Consider the following 27562-nt stretch of genomic DNA (forward strand, 5'->3'; position numbering starts at 1 on the left):
AAAGAAATCAATTTTACTGCTCTATAGATTACATGAAACCCCAATTTAAAGCCCAGCCGGGCTGCGGGGTGGCTGTGGAAGACAATCTGACCTAAAATATACATGGTAACTCAGAGTGACAGGAACAGCCAAGATACTTTTAAAGACAAATAAAAGGAGATTTGTTCCACTAGATATCAAGACTTATTACAAAACTGTAATATTCTAACACCGTCACAATGACATAAGATAGATCCCAAATGTCCATCACAGTAGAATGGATTTATCAACTGCAAAATATTCATATCATACAGCAATGAAAATAAGCTACTAGGAGCTCCCATCATGGTACAGCGGAAATGAATCTGACTAGGAACCATGAGGTTGTGGGTTCGATCCCTGGCCTTGCTCAGTGGGTTAAGGAGCCAGCGTTGCCATGAGCTGTGGTGTAGGTCACAGATGCGGCTTGGATCTGGTGTTGCTGTGGCTGTGGTATAGGCCGGCGGCTGCAGCTCTGATTCAACACCTAGCCTGGGAATCTCCATATGCCGCAGGTACAGCATGTGGAGCCCTAAAAAAGACAAAAGACCAAAAAAAAAAAAAAAAAAAAGCTACTAAACTTCTCATACTTGCATTTTACAAACAGTAACCAAAAAAAAGAAAGGAAAGAAAAATATATGCCACTAGATGATTTCCTGTCTGTAAAGTTCAAACATGGGTGAAATTGCTATCAGGTAGAGGTCAGACAGGAGGAAAAAGTGTTGTCGGGGCAGGGTGGCTCTGGGCTGTTGGCAGTGCTCTCTGACCTGGGTGTACATGGGTGTCTGAGTTGTGATAATTCACTGACCCTGAGTTGTTTTTTGTTTTTTTGGCCACACCTGCAGCATGCAGAAATTCCAGGGCCAGGGATCAAACCCATGCCACAGCAGCAACCCAAGCCATAGCCAGATCTTTAGGTCGCTGGTTCACAAGAGAACTCTAATCCTAAGTTTGTTTCATAAACTCCTTTGAGGTGTTCCGTTGTGGCTCAGTGGTTAATGAATCCGACTAGGAACCATGAGGTCGTGGGTTCAATCCCTGGCTTTGCTCAGTGGGTTAAGGATCTGGTGTTGCCGTGAGCTGTGGTGTAGGCCAGCGGCTACAGCTCCAATTCGACCTCTAGCCTAGGAACCTCCATATACCGCAAGAGTGGCCCTAGAAAAGGTGAAAAGACAAAAAAAATAATAATAAAAAATAAACTCCTTTGAATGTTAACTGTACACTGATAAAACTTTCAAGAAAACCTATGGGAGTTCCTGTCATGGCTCAGCGGAAACAAATCTGACTAGCATCCATGAGGACACAAGTTTGATCCCTGGCCTCACTCAGTGGGTTAAGGATTCGCCACTGCCGTGAACTGTGGTGTAGGTTACAGACTTGGCTCGGATCTAGCGTTGCTATGGCTGTGGTGTAGGCCGTCGGCATCCCTAGCCTGGGAATGTTCATATGCGGCAAGTGCAGCCCTAAAAAGACCAAAAAACAAACAAACAAAAAAACCTGTAATAAACTGAATTTTAAAAAACTCCATGTTATGCATTTTTTACATGTGACCCTTACTTTGATCTTGTACAAGAATTATGATAATGCTGTGCTTTCCTTGCTCAAAGGCTTAAAGATACCTCTGTTTTCCTTTTACTGGCAGTTAAAGTCACATCATTTTCATCCACTTGTGAAATATTCTCCAGTTCTTCAGCCTCAAGTGTAACTGAGCCTTCACTTAGTTGTGCCTTTAAATCTCCTGTAGAAAATATACAGTATTCAACACACATCTATAAACTACTTCACAAAAACCATCTGTGGGATAAGGACCACTAAACATAACTGCTAAGCAAGACATCTTTGTACCCCCAAATATCAGTCACCCTCACAAAAACTGTTTAAATGTACAGTCACTAGGACAAAGAACCATAGCATTATTAATTCCGCTCAAGTCTAAACTTTGAAGAATGTGGATTTTCATATCTTCCATGCAAAATACTGACAAGCTCATTTAGTACTTTTCAACTGGAAATATTTCACAAATACACAAGCTGAATTAAAAAAGGAGTACATCGGAGTTCCAGTTGTGGCGCAACAGAAACGAATCTGACTAGGAACCGTGAGGTGGCGGGTTCCATCCCTGGCCTCACAGTGTGTTAAGGATCTGGTGTTGCCATGAGCTGTGGTGTAGTTCACAGATGTGGCTTGGATCTGGCATTGCTGTTGCTCTGGCGTAGGCCAGCAGCAACAGCTCTGATTAGACTGCTAGCCTGGGAACCTCCACATGCCATAGGTGGGGCCCTAAAAGGAAAAAAGACACCCCCCCCAAAAAAAAAACAAAAAACAAACAAAAAAAAACCAGAGTACCTCTTGAAAATAACAGAAAACCAACTGATTACATATATAGCCTCTTTATGCCAGCCCCTCTGGTGGAATACACGCTCTTTCAGGGCAATTTTACGGTAGGTAGCACTAGGCATTACACTACTGAAAAGTAGCTGCTTGCTACTCTATATTAACCAAGAAGAGTCTGACTTTAAATATTCATCACAGATATTTATCATATTCAGACTATCACAATCCAAATCTCAAAGCTCCTCTTTAAAAGTCTACCTAAATAATAAATAGCTGTAATTCATTGACTCAGTAGTTTAATAAGCTAAAGTTAACCTAACTGCTTGAACAAATTACATTTATTTTGGTTTTTACAAAACCATTTAGGTGAATTTGGGCTGATCTGTTTTAGATTTTAGATTGAGAAAGCAATGTAAATTTTAGATTGAGAAAGCAATGTAAGGTTACATAAAAATCAAAACGGTAACTAATAAGGAAAACATTCAAAGCGGCATATACAATTTTTCCTCATAAACATGATCATATGGCCACTGATTTAAAAGTTAAAAAGTTACTAAAAACTTCATTTAATCCATTACCTGCAAATAGACTGTGATTAAGATGAACCATTTCTTTTTCCAAATTACTTCTTGATAAGTCTGATTTTCTTATTAGAGCAACAGGTTCTCTCTTCTCTGGTGATCTAATAAAATAACCAAATGATGGCTACAAAATAAACATGTTAAGTTATTTATTTAGTTTTCATTTGTTTTTGAGAAATTCTAGACTATTTTATTCTAATATCCAGTAACCTAGCTAAAATGATTTTGACAAAGGAATTCTGATTTTTTCCCTTTAAATATAAATTACTAGAAATTGGAGTTGCTGCTGTCGCTGAGTGGTAATGAACCTGACTAGTATCCGTGAGGACGCAGGTTTGATCCCTGGTCTTGCTCAGTGGGTTAAGGATCCTGGGCTGCCATGAGCTGTGGTGTAGGTCACAGATGTGGCTTGGATCTGGCACTGCTGTGGTGTAGACCAGCAGCTGCAGCTCCGATTTGACCCCTAGCCTGTGAACTTATATATGCTGCAAGTGCAGCCCTAAAAAAAAAAACAACAAAAAAAAAACTGAATAAACAAATTACTAGAAATAAACTTTACAAGTCCAGAGAAGATCTTTTATTTCCTTACTGCAAGGTATCTTGAATCATCAGGAGAAATACTGTCAAATAACCTGTCTTAAGGAATTCAAATTGAAACAACACTGTTCCTTCAGTAATTATTACTGAGCCTTACTGTGTGTCAGGCACTGTTATTAATCACCAGTGACAAGTCAGTGAGAAAAAAGATAAGATTTCTTGCCTTCCTGGAAGTTACAATACTCTCAAGTGTATTTTATTTTATATGATAAATACATCCTCGCAAGTCTGTGTTAAGATTAGGTACGTTTCTACTGCTGTGGCTGAGAGTTCAAGGACTTGCTCAAGGGCAGGGAATCCCCCCACTCCCCAGCCCCTGTCCTCCCTCCAGAGATCTCACTTGACAAACCTGAAATGGAAATTTGCTAAATGCACTCAATTTTCAACTGATCTTCACATGGGAATTTCTTCCCTTGACCCAGCAACTTGAACCAAGGACCATCTCAAAACTAATACAAAAAGGAAATTCCAAAAGACGAATCCATCACCCCACTGCCCAGTGTTTGGTCCAACTGTTCTGAAACGAACTCAGTCATTCCACAACTTCCCTCATAATGTCAACCATCAGTCCAGGCAGAAAAATCTGCCTCTAAATATTTACTCTCATTTTTTTTTTTTTTTGTCTTTTTTGTCTTTTTTGTTGTTGTTGTTGTTGTTATTGTTGCTATATCTTGGGCCGCTCCCGCGGCATATGGAGGTTCCCAGGCCAGGGGTTGAATCGGAGCTGTAGCCACTGGCCTACGCCAGAGCCACAGCAACGCGGGATCCGAGCCGCGTCTGCGACCTACACCACAGCTCACGGCAACGCCAGATCATTAACCCACTGAGCAAGGGCAGGGACCGAACCCGCAACCTCATGGTTCCTAGTCGGATTCGTTAACCACTGCGCCACGACGGGAACTCCTCATTTTTTAATTCACTGCACAGATAGGACCCACAGAGTTCAGTTTCCAACTTTTCTGTAAGTCAGCTGAGTCCTAACCCCAAAGCGGTTTCCATCCCACCTGGAGTGAGACCCAGTTTGCATGCACACCCCTCCGAGAGCATCATGTCCCTCCAGGGACTCACTGATAGGCACTCAGACCGGACCTCTAGGAAACCCTCAAGTTAGACTTTTCCTGTTCCCGTCCTGCCATTCGACCCCTGCCTGCACGTGTCTCCTGTGCTCAGCCTCTGCCTGCTTCTCCTCCAGGGCCTGGGCCTTCTCCACCGAGGTTCCTGTCACACCTGGAGACAGGCTGGCGTCGCCATCTGCTCCAATCACTTCTCCCCGGTTGCCAGAGATGAACCCCAGCCCTGGGACCTTACCCTCATCTTCTATCATCAAGCCCTCTGCCCCTCACAGGAGCTGCCAGCTACTCCCTGCTTCTCCACAGGCCGCCCCAGCCCTGCCTCCAGGCCTCCCCCCACTGCCCCCACCCTGGGGCCCATCCAGCACCTCCTCAGACCCCGCCCTGACCGCCCCCCCCAGCCCAAGCAGCTACCACTAGCCCAAGCAGCTACAACCAGCACTACCACTTGCATTGAACACTTTTATATGTACTGTCTTTAGACCAAGGGCTTAAACAGTGAAACTTTGAGTTCTTCCCACAAGCAATGACACAACAGCAACCAACAAAACAGCAACCAGATACTATAAAACTCTTAGAGGAAAACACAGGCCAAATACTCTCCGATATAAACCACAGCAACATCTTCTCAGATCCACCTCATAGAGTAATGACAACAGAAACAAAAGTAAACAAACGGGACTTAATTAAACTTAAGTTTCTGCACAGCAAAGGAATCCCTAAACAAAATGAAAGGACAACCCACAGAATGGGAGAAAATGTTTGCAAATGAAACAACTGACAAGGGATTAATCTCTAATACCTCAATACCAAAAAAAAACCCAAAACAACCACATCAAAAAATGGACAGAAGATCTAAACAGACAATTCTCCAAAGAAGACATACAGATAGGCAAAAAAACACATGAAAAGATATTCAACATCACTCATTATTAGAGAAATGCAAATCAGAATCACTAAGAGGTACCATGTTACACCAGCCAGAATGGCCATCATCCAAGAGTCTACAAACAGTAAGTGCTGGAGAGGGTGTGGAGAAAAAAGAACCCTATTGTACTGCTGGTAGGATTGTAAATTGGTGCAACCACTGTGGAAAACAGTATGGAGGAGTTCCCGTCGTGGCGCAGTGGTTAACGAATCCGACTAGGAACCATGAGGTTGCGGGTTCGGTCCCTGCCCTTGCTCAGTGGGTTAACGATCTGGCGTTGCCGTGAGCTGTGGTGTAGGTTGCAGACGCGGCTCAGATCCCGCGTTGCTGTGGCTCTGGCGTAGGCTGGTGGCTACAGCTCCGATTAGACCCCTAGCCTGGGAACCTCCATATGCCGCGGGAGCGGCCCAAAGAAATAGCAAAAAGGCAAAAAAAATAAAAATAAAAAAATAAAGTCTTAAAAAAAAAAAAAAAGAAAAGAAAACAGTATGGAGATTCCTCAGAAAACTAAAAATAGAACTACCATTTGACCCAGCAATCCCACTCCTGGGCATCAATCCAGAGAAAACCATGACTCGAAAAGACACATGTACTCCGATGTTCACTGCAGCACTATTTTCAATAGCCAAGACATGGAAACAACCTAAATGTCCATCGACAGATGAGTGGATAAAGAAGATGAGATATATATACACAGCCATTAAAGGGAAAGAAGAAATGGCATTTTTAGCAACATGGATGGACCTAGAAATTATCATGCTAAGCGAAGTCAGACAATGAGACACTAACATCAAATGCTATCACTTACATGTGAAATCTGAAAAAAGGACACAACGAACTTTGCAGGACTGATACTGACTCAGAGACTTTGAAAAACTGGTTTCCAAATGAGACAGGTTGGGAGGTGGGGAGATGTGCTGGGGCTTTGGGATGGAAATGCCATAAAATTTGGTTTTGATGATCACTGTACAACTATAAATGTAACTGAGTAATAAAAAAAGAAACAAACAAACAAAAAAAAACCCTAACAAAATAGCAATTGAGAGGGGCAGGACCCTGGAAGCATGGTTGCTGTGCCACCCGCTCTCCGTACACCATCACATCAATCCCCACAAGACCTTACAGAACAGTATTTCATTCGAGAAATGGGGAAATGAAGGCACAGAGGAGTCAGTACACTGCTCAATGGCACAGAACCGCTCAAAGGTAGAGCGAGGACCGCAGTCAGGAAATGGCCGACTGTACAAACAAGGCTCTACCAATACCCGACCACATCCCCCAGGTACCGCACTCCAAAGACACCTTCATAACCTTCGAAACTCAAGGGATGCACACCCCATACTCACTCTTTTCACATTGTAACCTCCACCAAGGCAACCAAGAGCTTCAGACCTTTGAGCAAAGAATTCTCCCAAAGACAGACGTCGGTAACTGGCGTCATCTCTGTCCAAATCAGACGTGCTAAGTGACCTCCTCAACAGACTGTAATTGGCTGAAGCCCCCCAGGAAGTATCCCCCAAGGCCTCTGAGGTGTTCTGGACACCCACACTTTCACCCTATAAAAAAAGGTATCGTTTCAGTTCACTTCTCTAGCAAGCTTTCCTTCTGCTGTCCTAACACACATAGAAATAAAAGTTTAACTAGGAAAATTTACATATTTAATTTTTTTTTAAATTTGGACAGATTCAAGCTTAAGCAGTTAATAAACGTAATGAAGTCCAGGAGAGATATTAATTTTTAACACTGGAGTTATAATATGCATTGTTTTAATATATTGCTTAGTCAAATGCTGTCATTAATATAAATCTTTAGAAAGAAGTACATCTTCAATAAAAACGAATAGCATTACCTCATTTGAAGACATGGCTAAAACCAATGGAAATATCTTTGAAGTCTATTAAGGCAATTTTAGGTGAACTGAACATTATTTCAGTATACCAGCTATTCTTCAATTAATAATTTAGAGTAAGAAGGAAAAGGCAGAAATTGTCTGAACACAAAAAATACCAACACTCACTAAATATCTATTCAGAAAGAAATGAACATTTGTCTACATTTAAATGCAAAAAAATCCTAAGTTTTGATTAATGTCAATAAAATACAAACCTGCATAAATTGGTGCTCTTTATTAAATTCTTCTTCATCATGTGCAATCAAATCCAATGCGTCAGCTGAAAAAAAAAGTTTATGTAATTTTACATTATACTAATATCTAATTCAATACTAGCGTAGAAATATAACTTAGGAAAAGGAAATATTAAAGCAATACAATTGAAAAAACGATGTGAAAGCTTCTGTCACACAATTGCTACATCTGTATTAAACACACAAGAGGAGTTCCTGTTGTGGCTCATTGGAAATGAATCCGAATAGTACCCATGAAGACTCGGGTTTGATCCCTGGCCTCACTTAGTGGGTTAAAGGATCTGGCATTGTTCTGAGCTGTGGTGTAGGTCTCAGATGAGTCTTGGATCCTGCATTGCTGTGGCTGTGGTGGAGGCCAGCAGTTGCAGCTCCCACTTAACTCCTAGCCTGGGAACTTTCATATGCCTTGGGTGTAGCTCTAAAAAAGCAAAAACAAAACAAAACAAAACAAAAACACAAGAGTCTGTCCTTCTGACACTCTTGGTAACCTAACTGATTTCACCAAGTGCTAATCTGCCCTAACTTATTAAATGGGCTTAACATGTAAGTTTCTTATTTTTAAAAGATTCAAATTAGGATTTCCCATTGTGACTCAGCAGGTTAAGAACCCAACTAGTGTCCATGAGGATCCGGGTTCGATCCCTAGTCTCACTCAGTGGGTTAAGGATCGGACATTGCCCCAAGATACAGTGTAGGTCTCATATCCAGTGCTGCTGTGGCTGTGGTATATGGAGGCTGGCAGCTGCAGCGCCAATTCAACCCCTAGCCTGGGAACTTCCGTATGCTGCATCACAGCCCTAAAAAGCAAACAAACAAACCCCAAACCAAAACACCAGTGCTCTAAAATGTAAAGAATCAACCAACCAAATCTAATAGCCAGAAGAAGAGAAAATAACAAATCAGCCTATGGGGTGGCCCTGGAAGGCAGGTAGGCATGCATGAATCAGCCAAGAAGATAACCCAGAAAAACTTACTTTAATGAGTTAACATATCTTTTGTGGGTTGTTTTTTTTTTTTTGTCTTTTTCTAGGGCCACACCCAAGGCATATGGAATTTCCGAGGCTAGGGTTCTAATCGGAGCTGTAGCTGCTGGCCTACACCACAGCCATAGCAATGCTGGATTACAGCCACATCTTCGACCTACACCACAGCTCACAGCAACACTGGATCCTTAACCCACTGAGCGACGCCAGGGATCAAACCCACAACGCATGATTCCTAGTCTTGGATTCGTTAACCACTGAGCCATAACAGGAACTCCTAACATATTATATTTTTAAAGTCATTATGTAAACAGCTCCAAACTCTTTTTTAGTATACTCCTGAGTACTTTATCTCTGAATTTTTAAGACATGATTAAGGAACTCTACAGCAACCACATATGCTCGTCAGAAATCACTCAGATTATAAAAAAGTAGAACTTCATTTCTCATAAGATCCTATGCCTAATTCTTTGCCAGATTTAAGCATTAGTCCTTTCAAATGCCACAGCTGTTAATTTTTCTTTGGCCATGCCCACAGCATGTGGCAGTTCCTGGGCCAGGGACAGAAGTGGCACCACAGCATCGATCAGAGGCATTTCAGTGACAATGCTGGAGCCTTAAACTGCTGGGCCACAAGGGAACTCCTTTTTTAATTTTTAAAAAATGTTTGAGTGAGAAATAGTTAAGTAAATTTTCATTTAAAACTACCTTGAGGAGTTTCCGTCGTGGTGCAGTGGTTAATGGATCCGACTAGGAACCATGAGGTCGCGGGTTCGATCCCTGCCCTTGCTCTGTGGGTTAACGATCCGGCATTGCCGTGAGCTGTGGTGTAGGTTGCAGACACGGCTCGGATCCTGTGTTGCTGTGGCTCTGGCGTAGGCCAGGGGCTGCAGCTCTGATTCAACCCCTAGCCTGGGAACCTCCATATGCCGCGGGAGCGGCCCAAAGAAATAGCAAAAAAGACCAAAAAAAAAGACAAAAAAAAAAAAAAAAAACTACCTTGATATTATACAATTATACCCTTGGTCCAATCTTCCTGTTCTGAATATCTCTCTTTACATTTTCAAAATTCCCTTCTCCTTCCTATATGAAGCCTCCCCCAGCCTGATTCCCCGTTAACTCAGTTCATCATTTCTTCGCTTCCATCAAACTTTTCCATGATTTTTGTAGTCATTTTCTCTATTTCCTCTCCACCCATGCTAGTCATCCTTTCCTACCTGGCACTGCTCATTCGTGAGACAAGCATGGTCTCATGAAATCCCTCCATTATCTATTTTATTTATTTTATTTATTTATTTGTCTTTTTGCCTTTTCTAGGGCTGCTCCTGAGTCATATGGAGGTTCCCAGGCTATGGGTCTAATTGGGGCTGTAGCTGCTGGCCTACACCAGAGCCACAGCAACGCAGGATCTGAGCTGCACCTGCAACCTACACCCCACAGCTCACGGCAACACCTGATCCCCAACCCACTGAGCAAGGCCAGGGATTGAACCCGCAACCTCATGGTTCCTAGTCGGATTTGTTAACCACTGAGCCACGATGGGAACTATTTTATTTTTTTCCTTTAATAGTAACAGGTCCATATGGTTCAAATTGCAGAAGGTAATGTGTATTATGCTTCAATAAAGAGTTTTGGAAGCTAACTGAATGATATAATAGGGAATATGACATATGGAAGCCTCCCCTCATCACTGTCCCCTCCCACGTGGTGCCTAAATTCCCACACTGTTTGAACTCACCCAGTTTTTTAGTTCAAGTAGCTAGGGATGCCTGTAAAGTTTCTTTTTGAAAAACCTTTCCCCTATATGTATTTAAAAATATGTGTGCCTTCCTCTCTTCTCCCAACGTCTATGCAGAACATTCCATGTGCTTTTTTTTTTTTTTTTTTGCTTTTTAAGGGCCACACCCAAGGCAGGTGGAGGTTCCCAGGCTAGGGACCAAATCGGAGCTGCTGCCGGCCTACACCACAGCCATGCCAGATCCTAGCTGCGTCTGCGACTTACACTACAGCTCACGGCAACGCGGGATTCTTAACCCACTGAGTGAGGCCAGGGGTTGAACCTGCAATCTCGTGGTTCCTAGTCGGATTTGTTTCCACTGTGCCATTACAGGAACTCCTGCATGTGCTCTTCTATGTCTTAAATTTTCAATAATTTTTTTGGTGACCACTCCCTTATCAGAACTAAAAAGCTCCTTTTCTCTTTTTCATGGCCGCAGAGTATTTCCTTGTGTGGCTGTGTCTTATTTAACCAGCTCCCCATTTGTACACCTACCTTGCTTCCAATCTACTGTATGATAAGCAATGTGCACAGAGATGCCATACGTCCGCATAGGAGGAGCTGCAGAACTATTCCTAGGGAACTGACCTTTTATTTCTTTTTCTATACATGGTTTACATCCTTTGCCCAATTCAGTACTGAGTAGTTGATCATCTTCTTACTGCTTATTAAAACTACTTATAGGAGTTCCTGTCGTGGCTCGGTGGTTAGTGAACCTGACTAGCATCCCTGGCCTCGATCAGTGGGTTAAGGATCCAGCGTTGCTGTGAGCTGTGGTGTAGGTCGCAGATGTGGCTCAGATCCTGCATTGCTGTGGCTCTGGTGTAGGCTGGCAGCTACAGCTCCAACTGGACCCCTAGCCTGGGAATATCCATATGTTGTGGGTGCAGCCCTAAAAAGACAAAAACACACACAAAAAAAACTATTTATATACTGGGAATTAAGCCTCAATCTGTACTACGAAATGCAACTATCTTTTCTCAGCTTGATCATTAATTTTTAAAACCTTTTTACCAAAGTGTAATATATACACAAAATGTGTATTATTGTATCACTGTATGTTATTATAACGACTAACATTTTATTACTGTAGAGTGTATTTAAGTGTATAACTCAATGGATTTTCACAAGCTGAACACATCTGTGTTGCCAGATCAAAAACAAAACACCCTGGTACCCACAAGACCCGGAGCTTCCTTCCCGTCACTGCACACCCACCCAAGGGGAGCCACCACCCTAACCTCCTCCTTTGCAGAGCTGACTACATATAAAACATGTGTTCTTAGTTAGCCTTATTCCTTATGCCATTCAACATATTTGTGAAATTCATCCACGTTGCAGCCAGTAGCTAGACATCATTCTCATTGCCACACAGCATTTCAGAGTGGGAATAAAAACAAGCCAGTCCAAGGTCAACAGGAATTGGGAGTTTCTAGTTTGGGACTGACACTATAGTGCTGCTATAGACACTGTAATGAAGGTCTTTTGGTCAATATGCACATCCTCAACACTGGGTCTACATACTCAGGTGTAGCATTACTGGGTCACAAAGTATGAAGTTCGTAAAGTTCATGAGATACTGCCCAGCAAGTTCCCTAAGGTTGTATCAATTCACATTCCCACCAGCAGCACATGAAATTCCATGACTAATGACTTCCCAGTGACAAAGTCCATATCCAGTGTCCAGTGTGTGTCCACTGTAAATCAAGATAGGACTGAGCAAGCTCTAACTATACCTTAACCTCCAATTTCCAACTCCTATTTTCAACTACCGAATACCCCCACCTCAAGCCACAATTATCCAAAATCCTTTAATTTCTTTTCTTTTGCTTTTTCTCATCTCAGTTAATGGTACTGCCATTTCCCCAAAATAACTCAGACCACAAACCTCCATCTTTTCTCATCTTTCCTATCCTCTAAAATCCAGTCACCAAAGCCTAACATCCTATTTCCATGTCTTTCATGAGCTACTTCTCACTCTCAAGGTAATCACTAGACTTCTACAAAATCCTAGGGAACCGTCCATTGCTGCCAGAAGACTCAACTGCCGCCAGGAGGACAAGGAGGTCTCCAGCAGTCCCAAGTGCTGACCAGACAGGCCTGGCTGCTGCAGGGCCACTGCTCTGCCACTCCCCTCCCCGCATCATGCCAGGAACTGGTACCAGCCACACTGGGTACCTACCATTCTTAAAACATGCCTTGGCTTTCCCATCTCCTTCTCTTTCCCTGGGCTTTCTATCCATCTGGAATTTCTCATGCCCCCGAATTTACCTGCTGAGACTCTATGTCAAGAGCCAACTCCTCCTGTTACCTACTCACACCAAGATTTCCCTCATCTGGACCCCAAAGGCTGCAGACTGTCCAGTGTTCTCTCTGCTGGTGGACAGTTTGCTACCAGCTAAAAGCGTGCCTTGTCCATCTCTGTACTGCCTCACTGGACCCTGGCCGGGGCAGCTTAGTACAAGCAGCTGTTACAGTCACATCTTACCAGGGCACCTTTCTGAGCCCAATGGAAACAAGCCTGGGCTTATGCACATCTGCTCTCCTCATCCCACTTGGAAGCCTCAGCGGCACATCAACACAGCCATGGGCCAAGGCTCATAGCGCCATGCACTCAAGCCTGGGCTTATGCACATCTGCTCTCCTCATCCCACTTGGAAGCCTCAGCGGCACATCAACACAGCCATGGGCCAAGGCTCATAGCGCCATGCACTCTGCAAAGCTTTCCTTTCACTGTCAGATGCTCTGCTGACAAACCCAACAGATATTCCTAACAATCTCCCCATCTGAGATTCCATTTATCTCTTTCGTCCCTTTTCTTCCATTTCCATATTGCTCCACTTTTACTCTAAAATGGATCGACTTGGAGTTCCCATCGTGGCACAGTGGAAATGATCCAACTAGGAACTATGAGGTTGTGGATTCAAACCCTGGCCTCACTCAGTAGGTTAAGGATCTGGCACTGCCGTGAGCTGTGGTGCAGGTCACAGACACAGCTCAGATCTGGCGTGGCTGTGGCCAGCAGCTGTAGTTCCAATTAGACCCTTAGCCTGGGAATCTCCATACGCTGCAGATGCAGACCTAAAAAGCAAAAAAAAAAAAAAAAAAAAAAAAAAAAAAAAGATCAGCTTTGTAGTCTCTTATTTAACAAAATAGTTCTTTTGTTCAAGACAATTTAGAAAGCAAGACAGTAAAGGCCGAGGGGCTGCACAGTGGGGCCCACCCCCCCCCCCCCCCCCGCTTTGCAGGGACCTGAGCCACTCATGAAGGCCAGCGGTGACCCCCATGCGTCTCTGTTCCTATAAAGACAAATGAGGAGCTAAGAACATGCACCAGGCATCTGATGACCTCGGCAACATCAGCAACCGTTAACATGGCTCAGTGCAGTGGTTCTCAACACACTTACAGCCAGATCTGAAGTCTTCACTGAGCTCCTTGCTTAGTGACACATTTAAATCCTGTTCTTTATTGAAGGATGTGTAATAAGCAAGATCAGTGACCCATTTGCCCTCTTCATTTTGATAGACAACGCTCTGTGGTAGATCCGTTTCTAAAAAATAAAATTCAAAAAAGATATCTGATGACACATACAACAAATAAAATATTCTTAAATAATTTCGTTTAATTGACTTATCTCAATTATCAACAGTCCTGAAATCTTCCCAAAACTGGTTAGAGAAAGGAAAATCCATTTCCCCAACAGCAAGTATCTCTCTGACAGTGGAAAAGCCACCCTTAATCCCAATAAAAGTCCATCACAAGAGAATGAGGGCGGAAGAGACGACTAATACTTGGGGCACAATCCCACTAGAGCTGTGAAGAACATCATTTTTTAAATCCATAGAACACTTAAATATTCCAATGTGAAAGGTTAGGCAGGTTCCACTTGGAACTGTATTCTTTTCAAACTGTATAGAACTATTATATATTTCTTTACGTATAGAACTATTACATATTTCTTTACTTTTACTTAAAAAAAGAAGAGGTCCACTTACGGTCCTTGCTGTTTCCAACCAACTCGTAAGATTCACATGTGTGCCTTGCACTAGTTGGTGACCAAAGAGCATCGGTGGAATTAAATCCATTGTCACTAACAGACTTCAAAGATGCCACGTCCACACTTTTTTGAATGGACACTTTACGTGTCTCAGTGTCTAAAAATCCATCCACAGGCAACACTGTCTCTGAAGCTGATGCTAAATGCTTATTCTGATGAGGAGACCCGGCTGCCAGCTTTGCAGGGTCCACCAGGCCAACATCACCTTCACTTGCATTTGTGTCATGAAAGTAAACATTAGTAGCCCTCAGAGTCTTCATCAGGACAACCTCTCTTCCACTGTCCTTTAAAAATTAAATGACAGAACAGCAATAAGTTTTGCTTATTACAACTCCTTCCAAAAAAAAGTTACACAGCTGACAATAAAATATTTATTCTAAAAAGGAACAGACTACACAGTATTCACTGTATTCCACAAGTGTTTTTTTTGTTTTGTTTTGTTTTTTTTCTTTTGAGGGCCGCAATTGTAGCATACGGAGGCTCCCAGGCTAGGAGTCGAATGGGAGCTATAGCTGCTGGCCTATACCACAGTCACAGCAACACAGGATCCAAGCTGCATCTGTGACCTACACCACAGCTCATAGCAACGCAGGGTCCTGTAACCCACTGAGCAAGGCGAGGTATTGAACCTGTGTCCTCATGGATACTACTCAGATTTGTTTCTACTGAGCCACAATGGGAACTCCTGTTTTCTTCAAGAATGTATGTGAGCCAACTGTAAGGAATTTATACCAAAACCAAAATTGAAAACGTGGTCATGGCAAACATACACCAACAGATTCAGATACCAAAAGTGGGTCCAACATATTCATTACATTACAGGATGTTAGACTTGCCAGGTTAACTTTTCTAATTACCAATGAAAGTCTCTGAAAGGATGGGAAACCCATTAGTGTGGACAGACTCATAGAAATATGATTAAGAGACACTGAAAACACAAACATTAATAACTTTAAACAGGAGTAAAATAGGAAATGCCACAAATTACTACAGAAGATTTAAAGACTTAAATGTAAAAGTACTAGGAGAAAATAGAGATAGATAGTTTTATACCCCTCAAGTGAACAACATCTTCTAAGCTTAACACGTCTGTAGGTCAAATTTTATCTTCAAAAAAAAGATACATCTAAATCTTAACCCCAGGTGGTACCTGTAAATTGTGATCTATTCAGAAACAGGGTATTTGCAGATGTAATTCAGTTAAAAATGTTAAGATGGGAGTTCCCATCCTGGCTGAGCAATTAATGAGTCTGACTAGCATCCATGAGGACACAGGTTCAATCCCTGGCCTCGCTCGGTGGGTTAGGGATCCTGTGTTGCTGCGAGCTGTGGTGTAGTTTGCAGATGCGGCTTGGATATGGCATTGCTGTAGGCCAGCAGCTATAGCTCCAATTGGATCCCTAGCCTGGGAACCTCCATATGCCTTGGGTGCAGCCCTAAAAAGCAAAAAAAAGAAAAGAAAAGAAAAGAAAAGAAAACAGATGTTAAGATGAAGTTATCCTGGACTTAGAGAGGGCCTTAAGTGAGCAATGTCCTTGTAAGAGAAAGGAGATGAAGACTTCAGAGGGACAGACGATGTGAAGACGGGGCAGACGTTGGAGTGATGCTGCCCTGAGCTAAGGAAAAGAACCCCCAGAAGCTTCCAGAGGCAGGACTGGGCCTTTGGTGGGAGCTTTGTCCTTTCAACAACTCAATTTCCCCATCTGCCCTCTAAAACTGTGAGGAAATAAAATTTCTATTGTTTTAAGTTAGCAACATTGTGGTAATTTGTTCTGGCAGCACTAAGAAACTACCACAAACCCTACAGCCTAAAGTGTATGAGGACCAGCAAAGGGAGACCCCAAGAGTGAGCGTGCTGGGAAGAGCTGCTGTCTGCCAACCAAGGAGGGGTGGTGGGAGGGTGGGGGCAGCACTGCCCGCACCTGGGTCCCAGCTCCCAGCCTCCGGGACTGTGAAGATACATGTCTGATGTTCCAGCCAAAAAATTTAATAAATCAAATATACAAGAATCAAAATATCTCCTTAACATAGACAGCTTACGAAAACAATAGTTAAAATATGAATATCCCAGAATTCCCTGGTGGCCTAGTAGTTAAGGACTCAGTGTTGTCACTGCTGTGGCTCAGGTTCAATCCCTGGCCTGGGAACTTCTACATGCTACAAAGCACAGCCAAAAAAATTTTTTAAAAGACTATCCCAATAGATAAAAAAGACAGAGGAGACAAGGAACTATCATGTAAAACTAGACAACTTCCTTTTACACAGGATACCAGCAATAAGAAGTACCAGACGTAGGAAACCATCTCCCTCCTCTATAAAACATCTGAAAACAATCTGGAATAAAGAATGTAGTTGGGGAGTTCCCTTCATGGCTCAGTAGTTAACGAATCCGACTAGGAACCATGAGGTTGTGGGTTCGATCCCTGGCCTTGCTCAGTGGGTTAACGATCCAGCGTTGTCACGAGCTGTGGTGTGGGTCGCAGACATGGCTCAGATCCAGCATTGCTGTGGCTCTGGCGTAGGCTGGTGGCTACAGCTCCGATGAGACCCCTAGCCTGGGAACCTCCATATGCCGTGGGTGTGGCCCTAGAAAAGACCAAAAAAAAAAAAAAGAATGTAGTTGGATGGTCTCTGTGTTGTCTGGGACAAGGGGCAAGGCCACCAGGTGTGGGACTGTGACCAACCCTGGTGGAGGACAGGACAGAGGGGGCCAGAAGCTAACCCACGGAAGGGGAGCCAGTCTGAGTCGGTCTCCTAGGGAGCAGAGCAGCCCCCTTGCTGGTTCTGAGAGTCACAGGGTTTGCTTAAAAAAGGGGATGCAGCTGCTCTGACACTTTCTAATCCTAAACACAAAACGTGTTTGTCTGCACTCTGACAGTGTAACTCAGCAAAACTTGAGAGCTAGGGAACATGAGGAGGAGGGAAAAAAATAAAAGCAATGCAAAAGTCTCTTGGCAGGTACAGTTTTAGGAGAAGGCGAGCAAAGTATCAGAGACCCTCTTACTGGCATCTCAGGGAAACAAAGAGCCTATGATGCACCCTGGGGACGTGTTGGCATCGGCTCAGACAACAGCAGAGAAGTACGTCTGCTAATGACTTAGTGAGAGGAGCAGGCCCTCCAGAGACTAGAAAACAGCATCCTTCACAAAACCTAACTGTGAACTTTGAGATGTGCCATTATTTTATGTAGCACAACTATGACACATCAGTAACTGTAAGATACATGCTGACCTCAGAAGTGTAAAAATATGAAACTATTGATTCATTTTAGAGTCAATAAAATCAGTGTCAGAACTTGCAGACAAGGAGGAAACCTGGGGAGGGAGAGGCAGCAAGAAATAAATTGAAAAACAGATTAAGGACTTAAGAGACATTTTTTAGAAGATACGCAAATGGCTGATTAAACATATGAAAAGATGCTCCACGTCATTAGTCACTAGGGAAAATAAGTCTATTTCTTATATACAACAATATATATCTAAAAAGAGAGAAGCCTGTTTAAGACAGTAGTGTGTACTTCTGAGTTCTTAAATGCCATTCAGTAAAAAAAATGGGCAGCTTACCTTGCCAGATCAAGGACACAATACTGTTACCTCTGGTGACACACACAGAATGACGTTAAAACACAGCAAAGGTAAGACATTTCATGCACTACTGTAACATGGTTTATGACTGACCCACAGGTAACAAAGCTATGATGAATGGTTCTTGAGCACTGTACCAATCACTGGGAGCCAGGGCCAGCCCTCATCCCGACTACACACGCAGGGCCCTTGGGTATTTATCATCAAACAGCCTAGAGGCTCCCACCAAACCTGGCTAATTTACAGATCGAATACCTCTTAAGGGAGACAGAATTAAGATGGCTGAAAAGAAGGACTAGATCTTACTTTCTCTCATAAAAACAACAAAATTACAAACAAAGGCTGAAAAACCTTAAAACTAATAGACTGGAAACTTTCAAAAAGATGTCCTACTCCAAAGAGGAGGTCACATCAAGAGGTAGGAGGGGCAATTACACGATATACACAACCCCATAACTGCCAGGTAGTCAGCCTCCAGGCTGGAAAGTAACTATCACAGAGACTCACTTATAGGAGTGAGAGTTCTGAGTCCCACGTTAAGTCCCCACACCTGGGGATCTGGCAATGGGAGAAAGAGCCCCTGGAGCATCTGGCATTGAAGGCCAGTGGGGCCTGTGCGTAGGAGCTCCACAGGACTAGGGGAAATGGAGACCCCATTCTTGAAAGGCACACACATGCTTTCACGTGCACTGGGTCCCAGGGCAAAGCAGAGGCTCCATAAGAATCTGGGTCGGACCTGACTGCAGTTCTTGGAGGAACTCCTGGGAAAACAGGGGGTGACTATGGCTTGTTAGGGGGGAAGGACATTGGAGGCAAAAATCTTGGGAATATTCATCAGCATGTGTTCCTCTAGAAGTGGCCATTTGGGGAAAATCTGGCCCCACCTGGCAGTGCTGAGAAACCCCAGGCCAAACAATAATCCAGGTGGAATCACAGCCCCACCCATCAATAAACAGACTGCCTAGAGGTCCCCCAGGCACACAGCTGCCTCTAAGCTCCCCCAAAGACAAAGCCCCACCCACCAGAGGGAAAAGAATCAGCCCCATCTACCAGTGGGCAGGCACCAGTTCCTCCCATCAGGAAGCCTACAGCAAGCCCCAGTATCAACTTCAGTAACAAGGGGGGCAGACATGAGAAGTGAGAGAGGTTACAACTCTGTTGTCTGCAAAAAGGAAACCACACCAAAAACCTATAAAAATGAAAAGGCAGACAACTATAACTTATATAAGGGAGCAAGAAAAAAAAAAACCAGAAAAACAACTAAGTGATCTGGAGATAATCAGTCTCCAGGAAAAAGACTTTAGACTGATGATGCTAAAGATGATGCAAGACACTGGAAATAAACTGGAGGCAAAGACTGATAAATTACAGGAAACACTTAAAAAGAAATACAAGATTTAAAAATCAAGCAAGTAGAGATGCAAACACAATAACTGAAATAAAAAATTCATTAGAAGCAACCAACAGCAGAATACAGGAGGCAGAAAAACAAATAAACGAGGTGGAGAACAGACTAGGGAAATCTGATAGGGAAACAGAAAATCACTGATAGGGAACAGAAAAGAGAAAAAAGACTGAAAAGAAATGAACAGAATCGCAGAACACTCTGAGACAAAGTTAAATGCACCAATATCCATATTATAGGGGTGCCAGAAGGAGAAGAGAGAAAGGGACAGAAAAAATATTTGAAGAGATAACAGCCAAAAACTTCCCAAACAGGGAAGAGGAACCACTCACTCAAATACAGGAAGCACATGAGTACCATGTAAAACACCCCAAGACACGTATTAATCAGACTGACCAAAATTGCAGACAAAGACAAAATATTAAAAGCAGCTAAGGGAAATAAACAAATAACATACAGGGGAACCCTAATAAGGTTATTGGCAGATTTTTCAGCAGGAACTCTGCAGGCCAGATGGGAGTGGCATGATATACTAATGTGATGAAAGGAAAAAACTCCAACCAAGATTACTTTACCCAGCAAGGCTCTCATTCAGATTTGAAAGAGAAATCAAAAGCTTTACAGATAAACAAGGAGTTCCTATTGTGGCACAGCAGAAACGAATCTGACTAGGAACATGAAGTTGTGGGTTCGATCCCTGGCCTCACTCAGTGGGTTAAGAATCCAGTGTTGCCGTAAGGTGAGGTGTAGGTCTCAGTCTCGGCTCAGATCTGGCATTTCTGTGGCTGTGGTGTAGGCTGGCAGCTGTAGCTCTGATTCAACCCCTAGCCTGGGAACATCCATATGCTGTGGGTGCAGATCTAAACAGAAAAAAAAAAAAGTTTTACAGATAAGTAAAAGCTAAGAGAATTCAGCAACACTAAACAAGCTTTACAACAAATACTAAAGGAACTTCTCTAGGCAGAAAAGAAAAGGCCACAAGTAGAAACAAAAATAGCACTAATGACAGGCTCACCAGTAAAGACCCATACACAGTAAACGCATGAAATCATCCACGCACAAATATGCTACCAAAATCAGGAACCGTGAAAAGAGGAGGCTACAAATGCAGGACACTGGAGATGCACTTGCAATTAAGAGACCAACAACTTACAACAATCTCGCATATATATAAACTCCTATATCAAAACTTCAGGGTAACTGCAAGCCAAAAATCTACTCTAGACACACATACGAATAAGAAAAATCAACTCAAATACAACACTAAAGATAGTGATCAAACCACAAGAGGAGAAAACAGGAGAAGAAGGGAAGAAAAAAGAGCAAGAAAATCAACTCCAAAACAGTTAATAAAATGGCAATAAGAACATACATATCAATAATCACTTTAACTGTAAATGGACTAAGTGCCCCAACCAAAAGACATAGACTGGCTGAATGGATACAAAAACAAGACCCACATATCTGCTGTCCTCAAGAGACCCACTTCACTTCTAGGGACACAGACAAATTGAAAGTGAGAGGATGGAAGAAAATATTCCATGCCAATGGGAATCAAAAGAAAGCTGGAGTAGCAATACTCATATCAGACAAAATAGACCTTAAAATAAAGAATATTATATGAGACAAGGAAGGACATTACATAATGATCAAAGGATCAATCCAAGAAGATATAACAATTTTAAATATCTATGCACCCAACATAGGAGCACCTCAATATAAAAGGCAACTGCTAACAACCTTAAAAGGAGAAACTGACAATAACAAAGTAACAGTGGAGGACTTTAACACCCCACTTACAGCAATGGACACATCATCCAGAGAGAAAATCAAAAAGGAAACACAGGCCCTGAATGAAGCATTAGACCAGATGGACTTAATAGATATTTATAGGACATTCCATCCAAAAGCACCAGAATTCACATTCTTCTCAAGTGCACATGGAACATTCTCTAGGATTGCTGACATTCAGGGGCACAAATCAAGACGTGCTAACTTTAAGAAGATTGAAATCATATCAAGCATCTTTTCTGACCACAACACTCTATGACTGGAAATCAACACAAGGAAAAAAAAAAAACTGCAACAAACACAAACACGTGGACACTAAACAACATGCTACTAAATAACCAGTGGATCACTGAAGACATTGAAGAGGAAATTAAATAATACCTAGAACCAATGACAACAAAGATGTGACACTCCAAAACCTATGGGATGCAGCAAAAGCAGTTCTAAGAGGGAAGTTTATAGCAATACCAGCTTACCTCAGGAAACAAGAAAAAGCTCAAACAAACAAGCTAACTTTACATCTAAAGCAACTAGAGAGAGAACAGACAAGACCTAAAGTTAGCAGAAGGAAAGAAATCATAAAGATCAGAGCAGAAATCAATGAGTTAGAAACAAAGAAAACCATAGAAAAAAATCAAAGAAATGAAAAGTTGGTTCTCTGAAAAGATCAACAAAATTGATAAACCCTTATCCAGACTCATCAAGAAAAAAAGAGGACTCAAATCAATGAAATTAGAAATTAAAAAGGAGAAGTAACAACAGGTATCACAGAAATACAAAAGATCATAAGAGACTACTACATGTAACTACATGCCGATAAAAAAGAAAACCTAGAAGAAATGGACAAATACTTAGAAAAGTACAATCTGGAGTTCCCGTCGTGGCCCAGTGGTTAACGAATCCGACTAGGAACCATGAGGTTGCGGGTTCGGTCCCTGGGAACCTCATATGCCGCGGGAGCGGCCCAAGAAATAGCAACAACAACAACAACAACAAAAAAAAAAAAGACAAAAGACAAAAAGAAAAGTACAATCTTACAAAACTGAACCAAGATGAAATAGAAAAGTTGAACGGACCAATCACAAGTACTGAAATTGAAACTGTGATTTAAAAACTTACAACAGGAGTTCCTGTCGTGGCACAGTGGTTAATGAATCCAACTAGGAACCATGAGGTTGCGGGTTTGGAACTTGCCCTTGCTCAGTGGGTTAAGGATCCGGTGTTGCCGTGAGCTGTGGTGTAGGTTGCAGACACGGCTCGGATCCAGCGTTGCTGTGGCTCTGGCGTAGGCCGGAGGCTACAGCTCCGATTTGACCCATAGCCTGGGAACCTCCATATGCTGCGGGAGCGGCCCAAGAAATAGCAAAAAGACAAAAACAAAAAACAAAAACTTACAACAAACAAAAGTCCAAGACCAGATGGATTTACAGGCAAATTCTATCAAACATCTAGAGAAGAGCTAAAACCTATCCTCCAGAAATTATTCCAAAAAATTGCAGAGGAAAGGACACTCCCAAACTCATTCTATGAAGACACCATCATCCTGATACCAAAACCAGACAAAGATTCCACAAAAAAAGAAAACTAGAGGCCAATTTCACTGATGAACATCAATGCAAAAATCCTCAACCAAATACTAGCAAACCGAACCCAACAATACATGAAAAGGACTGTACATCATGATCAAGTGGGATTTATCCCAGGGATGCAAGGATTCCTCAGTATCTGCAAATCAATCAGTGTGATACACCACATCAACAAACTGAAGAATAAAATCCATATGATCCTCTCAATAGATGCAGAAAAAGCCTTTGACAAAATCCAACACCCATTTCTGATAAAAACCCTTCAGAAAGTAGGCATAGAGGGAACCTACCTCAATATAATAAAGGCCATATATGACAAACCCACAGCTAACATCATTCTCAATGGTGAAAACCTGAAAGAATTCCTGCTGAGATCAGGAACAAGATAAGGATGTCTGCTCTCACTTCTATTCAACACAGTTTTGGAAGTCTTAGTCACAGCCATCAGAGAAGAAAAATAAATAAAAGAAATCCAAATTGGAAAGGAAGAAGTGAAACTATCACTATTTGCAGATGACATGATACTGTACCTAGAGTATCCTAAAGACTCTACCAGAAAACTGTTAGAGTTCATCAATGAATCTGGCAAAGTCACAGGATACAAAATTAATACATAGAAATCAACTGCATTTCTACATACTAACAGCAAATGATCAGAAAGAGAAATTAGGGAAACAATACCATTTACCATCACATTCAGAAGAATACTTAGGAATAAACCTACCTAAAGAGACAAAAGACCTGTACTCTGACAACTATAAGACACTGAGGAAAGAAATCAAAGATGACACAAACAGATGGAAAGACATACCATGCTCTTGGATTGGAAGAATCGGTATCATCAAAATGACTATGCCACCCAAGGCAATCTATAGATTCAATGCAATCCCTATCAAATTACCAAGGACAGTTTTCACAGAACTCAAACAAAATGTTTTAAAGTTTGTTTGGAAGCACAAAAGATCCAAAATAGCCAAATACATCCTGAGAAAGAAAAATGGAGCTGGAGGAATCACTCTCCCTGACCTCAGACTATACTACAAAGCTACAGTCATCAAAACCACATAGTACTGGCACAAAGACAGAAATGTAGATCAGTGGAACAGGATAGAAAACCCAGGATTAGGAGTTCCTGTCATGGCTCAGTGGTTAATGAATCCGACCAGGAACCATGAGGTTGCGGGTTCGATCCCTGGCCTTGCTCAGTGGGTTGAGGATCTGGCATTGCCATGAGCTATGGTGTAGGTTGCAGACGAGGCTTGGATCCCGAGTTGCTGTGGCTCTGGCGTAGGCCGTCAGCTACAGTTCCGATTTGACCCTAGCCTGGGAATCTCCATATGCCGTGGGAGCGGCCCAAGAAATGGCAAAAAGACCAAAAAAAAAAAAAAAAAAGAAAACCCAGAATTAAACCCACACATCTACAGTCACCTAATCTATGACAAAGGAGGCAAGAATATATAATGGAGAAAAGATAGCCTGTTCAATAAGTGGTGCTGGGAAAACTGGACAGCCACATGTAAAAGAATGAAATTAGAACATTCCCTAACACCATACACAAAAATAAACTCAAAGTGGATTAAAGGAGTTCCCGTCGTGGCGCAGTGGTTAACGAATCCGACTCGGAACCATGAGGTTGCGGGTTCGATCCCTGGCCTTGCTCAGTGGGTTAACAATCCGGCGTTGCCGTGAGCTGTGGTGCAGGCTGCAGACGCGGCTCGGATCCCAAGTTGCTGTGGCTCTGGTGTAGGCCAGTGGCTACAGCTCCAATTGGACCCCTAGCCTGGGAACCTCCATATACCACGGGAGCAGCCCAAGAAATGGCAAAAAGACAAAAAAAAAAAAAAAAAAGAAAGAAAAAGGAGGAGAAAAACTACAAAAGAGATTTGTAGAAGAAATACGAGAAAAATAGATTAACATGGTGTCATATTATAAAGCACTTTAAGGACCACTGATTTGAAACACAGAGACATAAACAACATACACAAACACAAACCTCACTGTAACAAGATTAACCTGGCGTTGACAAACATGATGGAAGGGCAGAACTACTGTAGAGGCAGTAAGTTCTTACAGTAGGAGGAAACATCCTGAACTTAAGTGGTGGTAAAAGGAGGAAAAAGGCGAGAATAAACCTAAGACGCAGTTCTGAGAACATACTAACAGGACATGGGCTCTCTGCCTGTCATGCCTTTAAAATGACAATCCTGGAGTTCCCGTCATGGCTCAGTGGTTAACGAATCCAACTAGGAACCATGAGGTTGCGGGTTCGATCCCTGGCCTTGCTCAGTGGGTTAAGGATCCGGATCCTGCATTGCTGTGGCTGTGGTATAGGCCGGCAGCTACATCTCTGATTGGACCCCTAGCCTGGGAACCTCTATATGCTGCAGGAGTGGCCCTATAAAAGGTTAGATTACTATAGGAATAAAAAAAAAAACTCTATATAAGCACACACACAACCTCTAAATTAAAAACCATCATACAACCCTGAGGAACACATTACTTCAATAAAGGGGACAAAGAATCACTAAGAGTCAGAAATGACTATCAACTTTCAAGCATAGGCACAATGGAGTATCAATAAACTGAAAACAGTGAAATACTCAAAAATATACATAGTTCGGCAAGGTTAAAGATGATTGGTTTTTCTTCTTTTTTTTTTTTTAGGGCTGAACCCATGGCATATGGAAGTTCCCAGGCTAGAGGTCGTGCTGGAGCTGGAGCTGCCAGCCTACATCACAGCCACAGCAACGCTAGATCCTTAACCCACTGAGCGAGGCCAGAGGTCAAACCCGCATTCTCATGGATACTAGTTGGAATCGTTTTCACTGCGCCACAACAGGAACTCTGTTTTTGTTTTTTGTCTTTTGTCTTTTTAGGGCTGCAACCATGACACATGGAGGTTCAGGCCAGGGTTCTAATCAGAGCTACAGCTGCCAGCCTACACCACAGCCACAGGAATACCAAATCCAAGCCGAGTCTGCAACCTACACCACAGCTTAGGGCAACGCCGGATCCTTAACCCACTGAGCAAGACCAGGGATTGAACCTGCAACCTCACGGTTCCTAGTTGGATTCGTTTCTGCTGCGCCAGGATGGGAACTCCTGTTTTTCTAATTTAATGTTTAAACACCGAACTAAATAACTTTTCTAATAATAATAATATAAACAGATCATTAAATATTTAAAGTTGTATATTTAATATACTCTTAGTGATTACCCAAGATACATACACACACATAAAAATATTATCGGTAGGGTTTTTAAAATACTTTTTCTACATTTTCCAGAAGTCAACAATTCAGGTTTTGAAAAAAACTGTCTTACAAAAGACTTTTCATCCTTTTCATAGAAAATTTAAAGAAAATGAATATAAACTTACTCTGCCACAAAGTGGAACAATACTCTTCAACCCATCTGCCCTTTCTTTCTCCTTTTCAGTTCCCCACGTACTAGAGGAAACGCGTAACACACCATCCACGTGCCGCCTACTATCTCCAGGACAGACAGAACTATCTGAAAAGAGGAACATTAACAGAGCAACGTCAAAGTTCCAGCAATGTACTGTGACAACTTCTTCTGACCATTCAGATTATTTCATGTAAACGTAACACTAAGCGTTTATATAAATTTGCAGAGAAGACAATCACCATCGGTACAACAAACTGCAGCCACACAGAGAATTCATTTCTGATTCTCAAGTGTCTGAAAAGAACACGATCATCTGTACTTTGCAATCTAAGAACGACAGACAACAGTATTTCTAAATGATGTCAACATATTAGATGTTCCTAAATGCTCATTTGAAAAGGTTTACACTGTGTTAAGCTTTAAGGGGATAAAAAGGTTAATATATGTTAAATCATACCAAAGAAATGAAATTTTTGAAAAAAGGCAGTCAAACAATTTCCAAGCAAAGGAATCATGTCAATACTCACGGGTTGCAGAGGGACAGACGTGCCCCCCACCAGACTCTCCGCAGGGAATTTCGGAGCCGCCTGAAGAGCATGAGTCATGGGAGAGCAGAGAGATGCTGTTTTTATCTGCCTGTGGAAAGAGTACCTTAGCTGTTAAAATTAAAAACATATACTTTGAGGGGAAAACATGGGGAGCAAAAGTCTTCCACACAGAAGGATGCCAGGTAATTACCACAGAATGAACTGGAAAGGCTCCCACTGTAACCACCATGGTAACAACTGTGTCTGGGAGGCCTCAGCACCGATACTGAAGCCAAGTCACAAGAGGACCTTGGGAAACACCATTTCACCTGACCTTAAGGGACCACCCTACGGTACACTATTGTACCCTACCGGACCTCAATGCTAACAAAAGGGGAAAGGCCCCCGCACAAGGAGACACCTGGCCACCACCACGGTAACCCAGACGATCCGACTGAGGATCACTAGCAGAGACCAACAGACATGCACACCCCTCACCCGAGGTGGGCCACGATGAGCGTGTACATCATCGCTGCATTTAGGGTTATCTGCTCATGAGCAAAATCTCAAAGCAGGAAGGCAGAAAGCAGTCAGATACACCTAGCACATGGGTCATCTCGCCAAACCACAGAGCCGAATGACATGAAAGAACTCCAGACTGAAAGAACAGAGACATGGCCACCAAACACAAGTGTGATCTCCGATCAAAGCCTGTATCAGAACCATAAAAGTGCAGGACGTTTGGAGACAAGGGGGTAAATGGGATCATAC

At 42.5% G+C, this 27562-nt stretch overlaps 1 protein-coding gene across 3 annotated transcripts in view; it reads right to left on the minus strand.

Annotated features, from left to right (window-relative positions):
* CEP192 (centrosomal protein 192) overlaps positions 1 to 27562 on the minus strand; it is a 96450-nt gene that overhangs the window by 49797 nt on the left and 19091 nt on the right. For all 3 annotated transcript variants that reach the window (XM_084964049.1, XM_084964048.1, XM_084964050.1), the window contains 8 exons: positions 26792 to 26900; positions 26236 to 26369; positions 14429 to 14774; positions 13840 to 13983; positions 7635 to 7699; positions 6875 to 7084; positions 2931 to 3057; positions 1638 to 1756 (listed from right to left, as the gene is read on the minus strand). In XM_084964049.1, the coding sequence (XP_084820175.1) occupies positions 1638 to 1756; positions 2931 to 3057; positions 6875 to 7084; positions 7635 to 7699; positions 13840 to 13983; positions 14429 to 14774; positions 26236 to 26369; positions 26792 to 26900 (1254 nt within the window). The remainder of the gene's footprint in view (positions 1 to 1637; positions 1757 to 2930; positions 3058 to 6874; positions 7085 to 7634; positions 7700 to 13839; positions 13984 to 14428; positions 14775 to 26235; positions 26370 to 26791; positions 26901 to 27562) is intronic.

Source organism: Sus scrofa, chromosome 6 (assembly GCF_054392235.1).
Source record: "Sus scrofa isolate SSC_HxYL_T2T_F1_AM1 chromosome 6, Sscrofa_HxYL_maternal_Yorkshire_Landrace_v2.0, whole genome shotgun sequence".
Lineage (NCBI taxonomy): Eukaryota > Metazoa > Chordata > Mammalia > Artiodactyla > Suidae > Sus > Sus scrofa.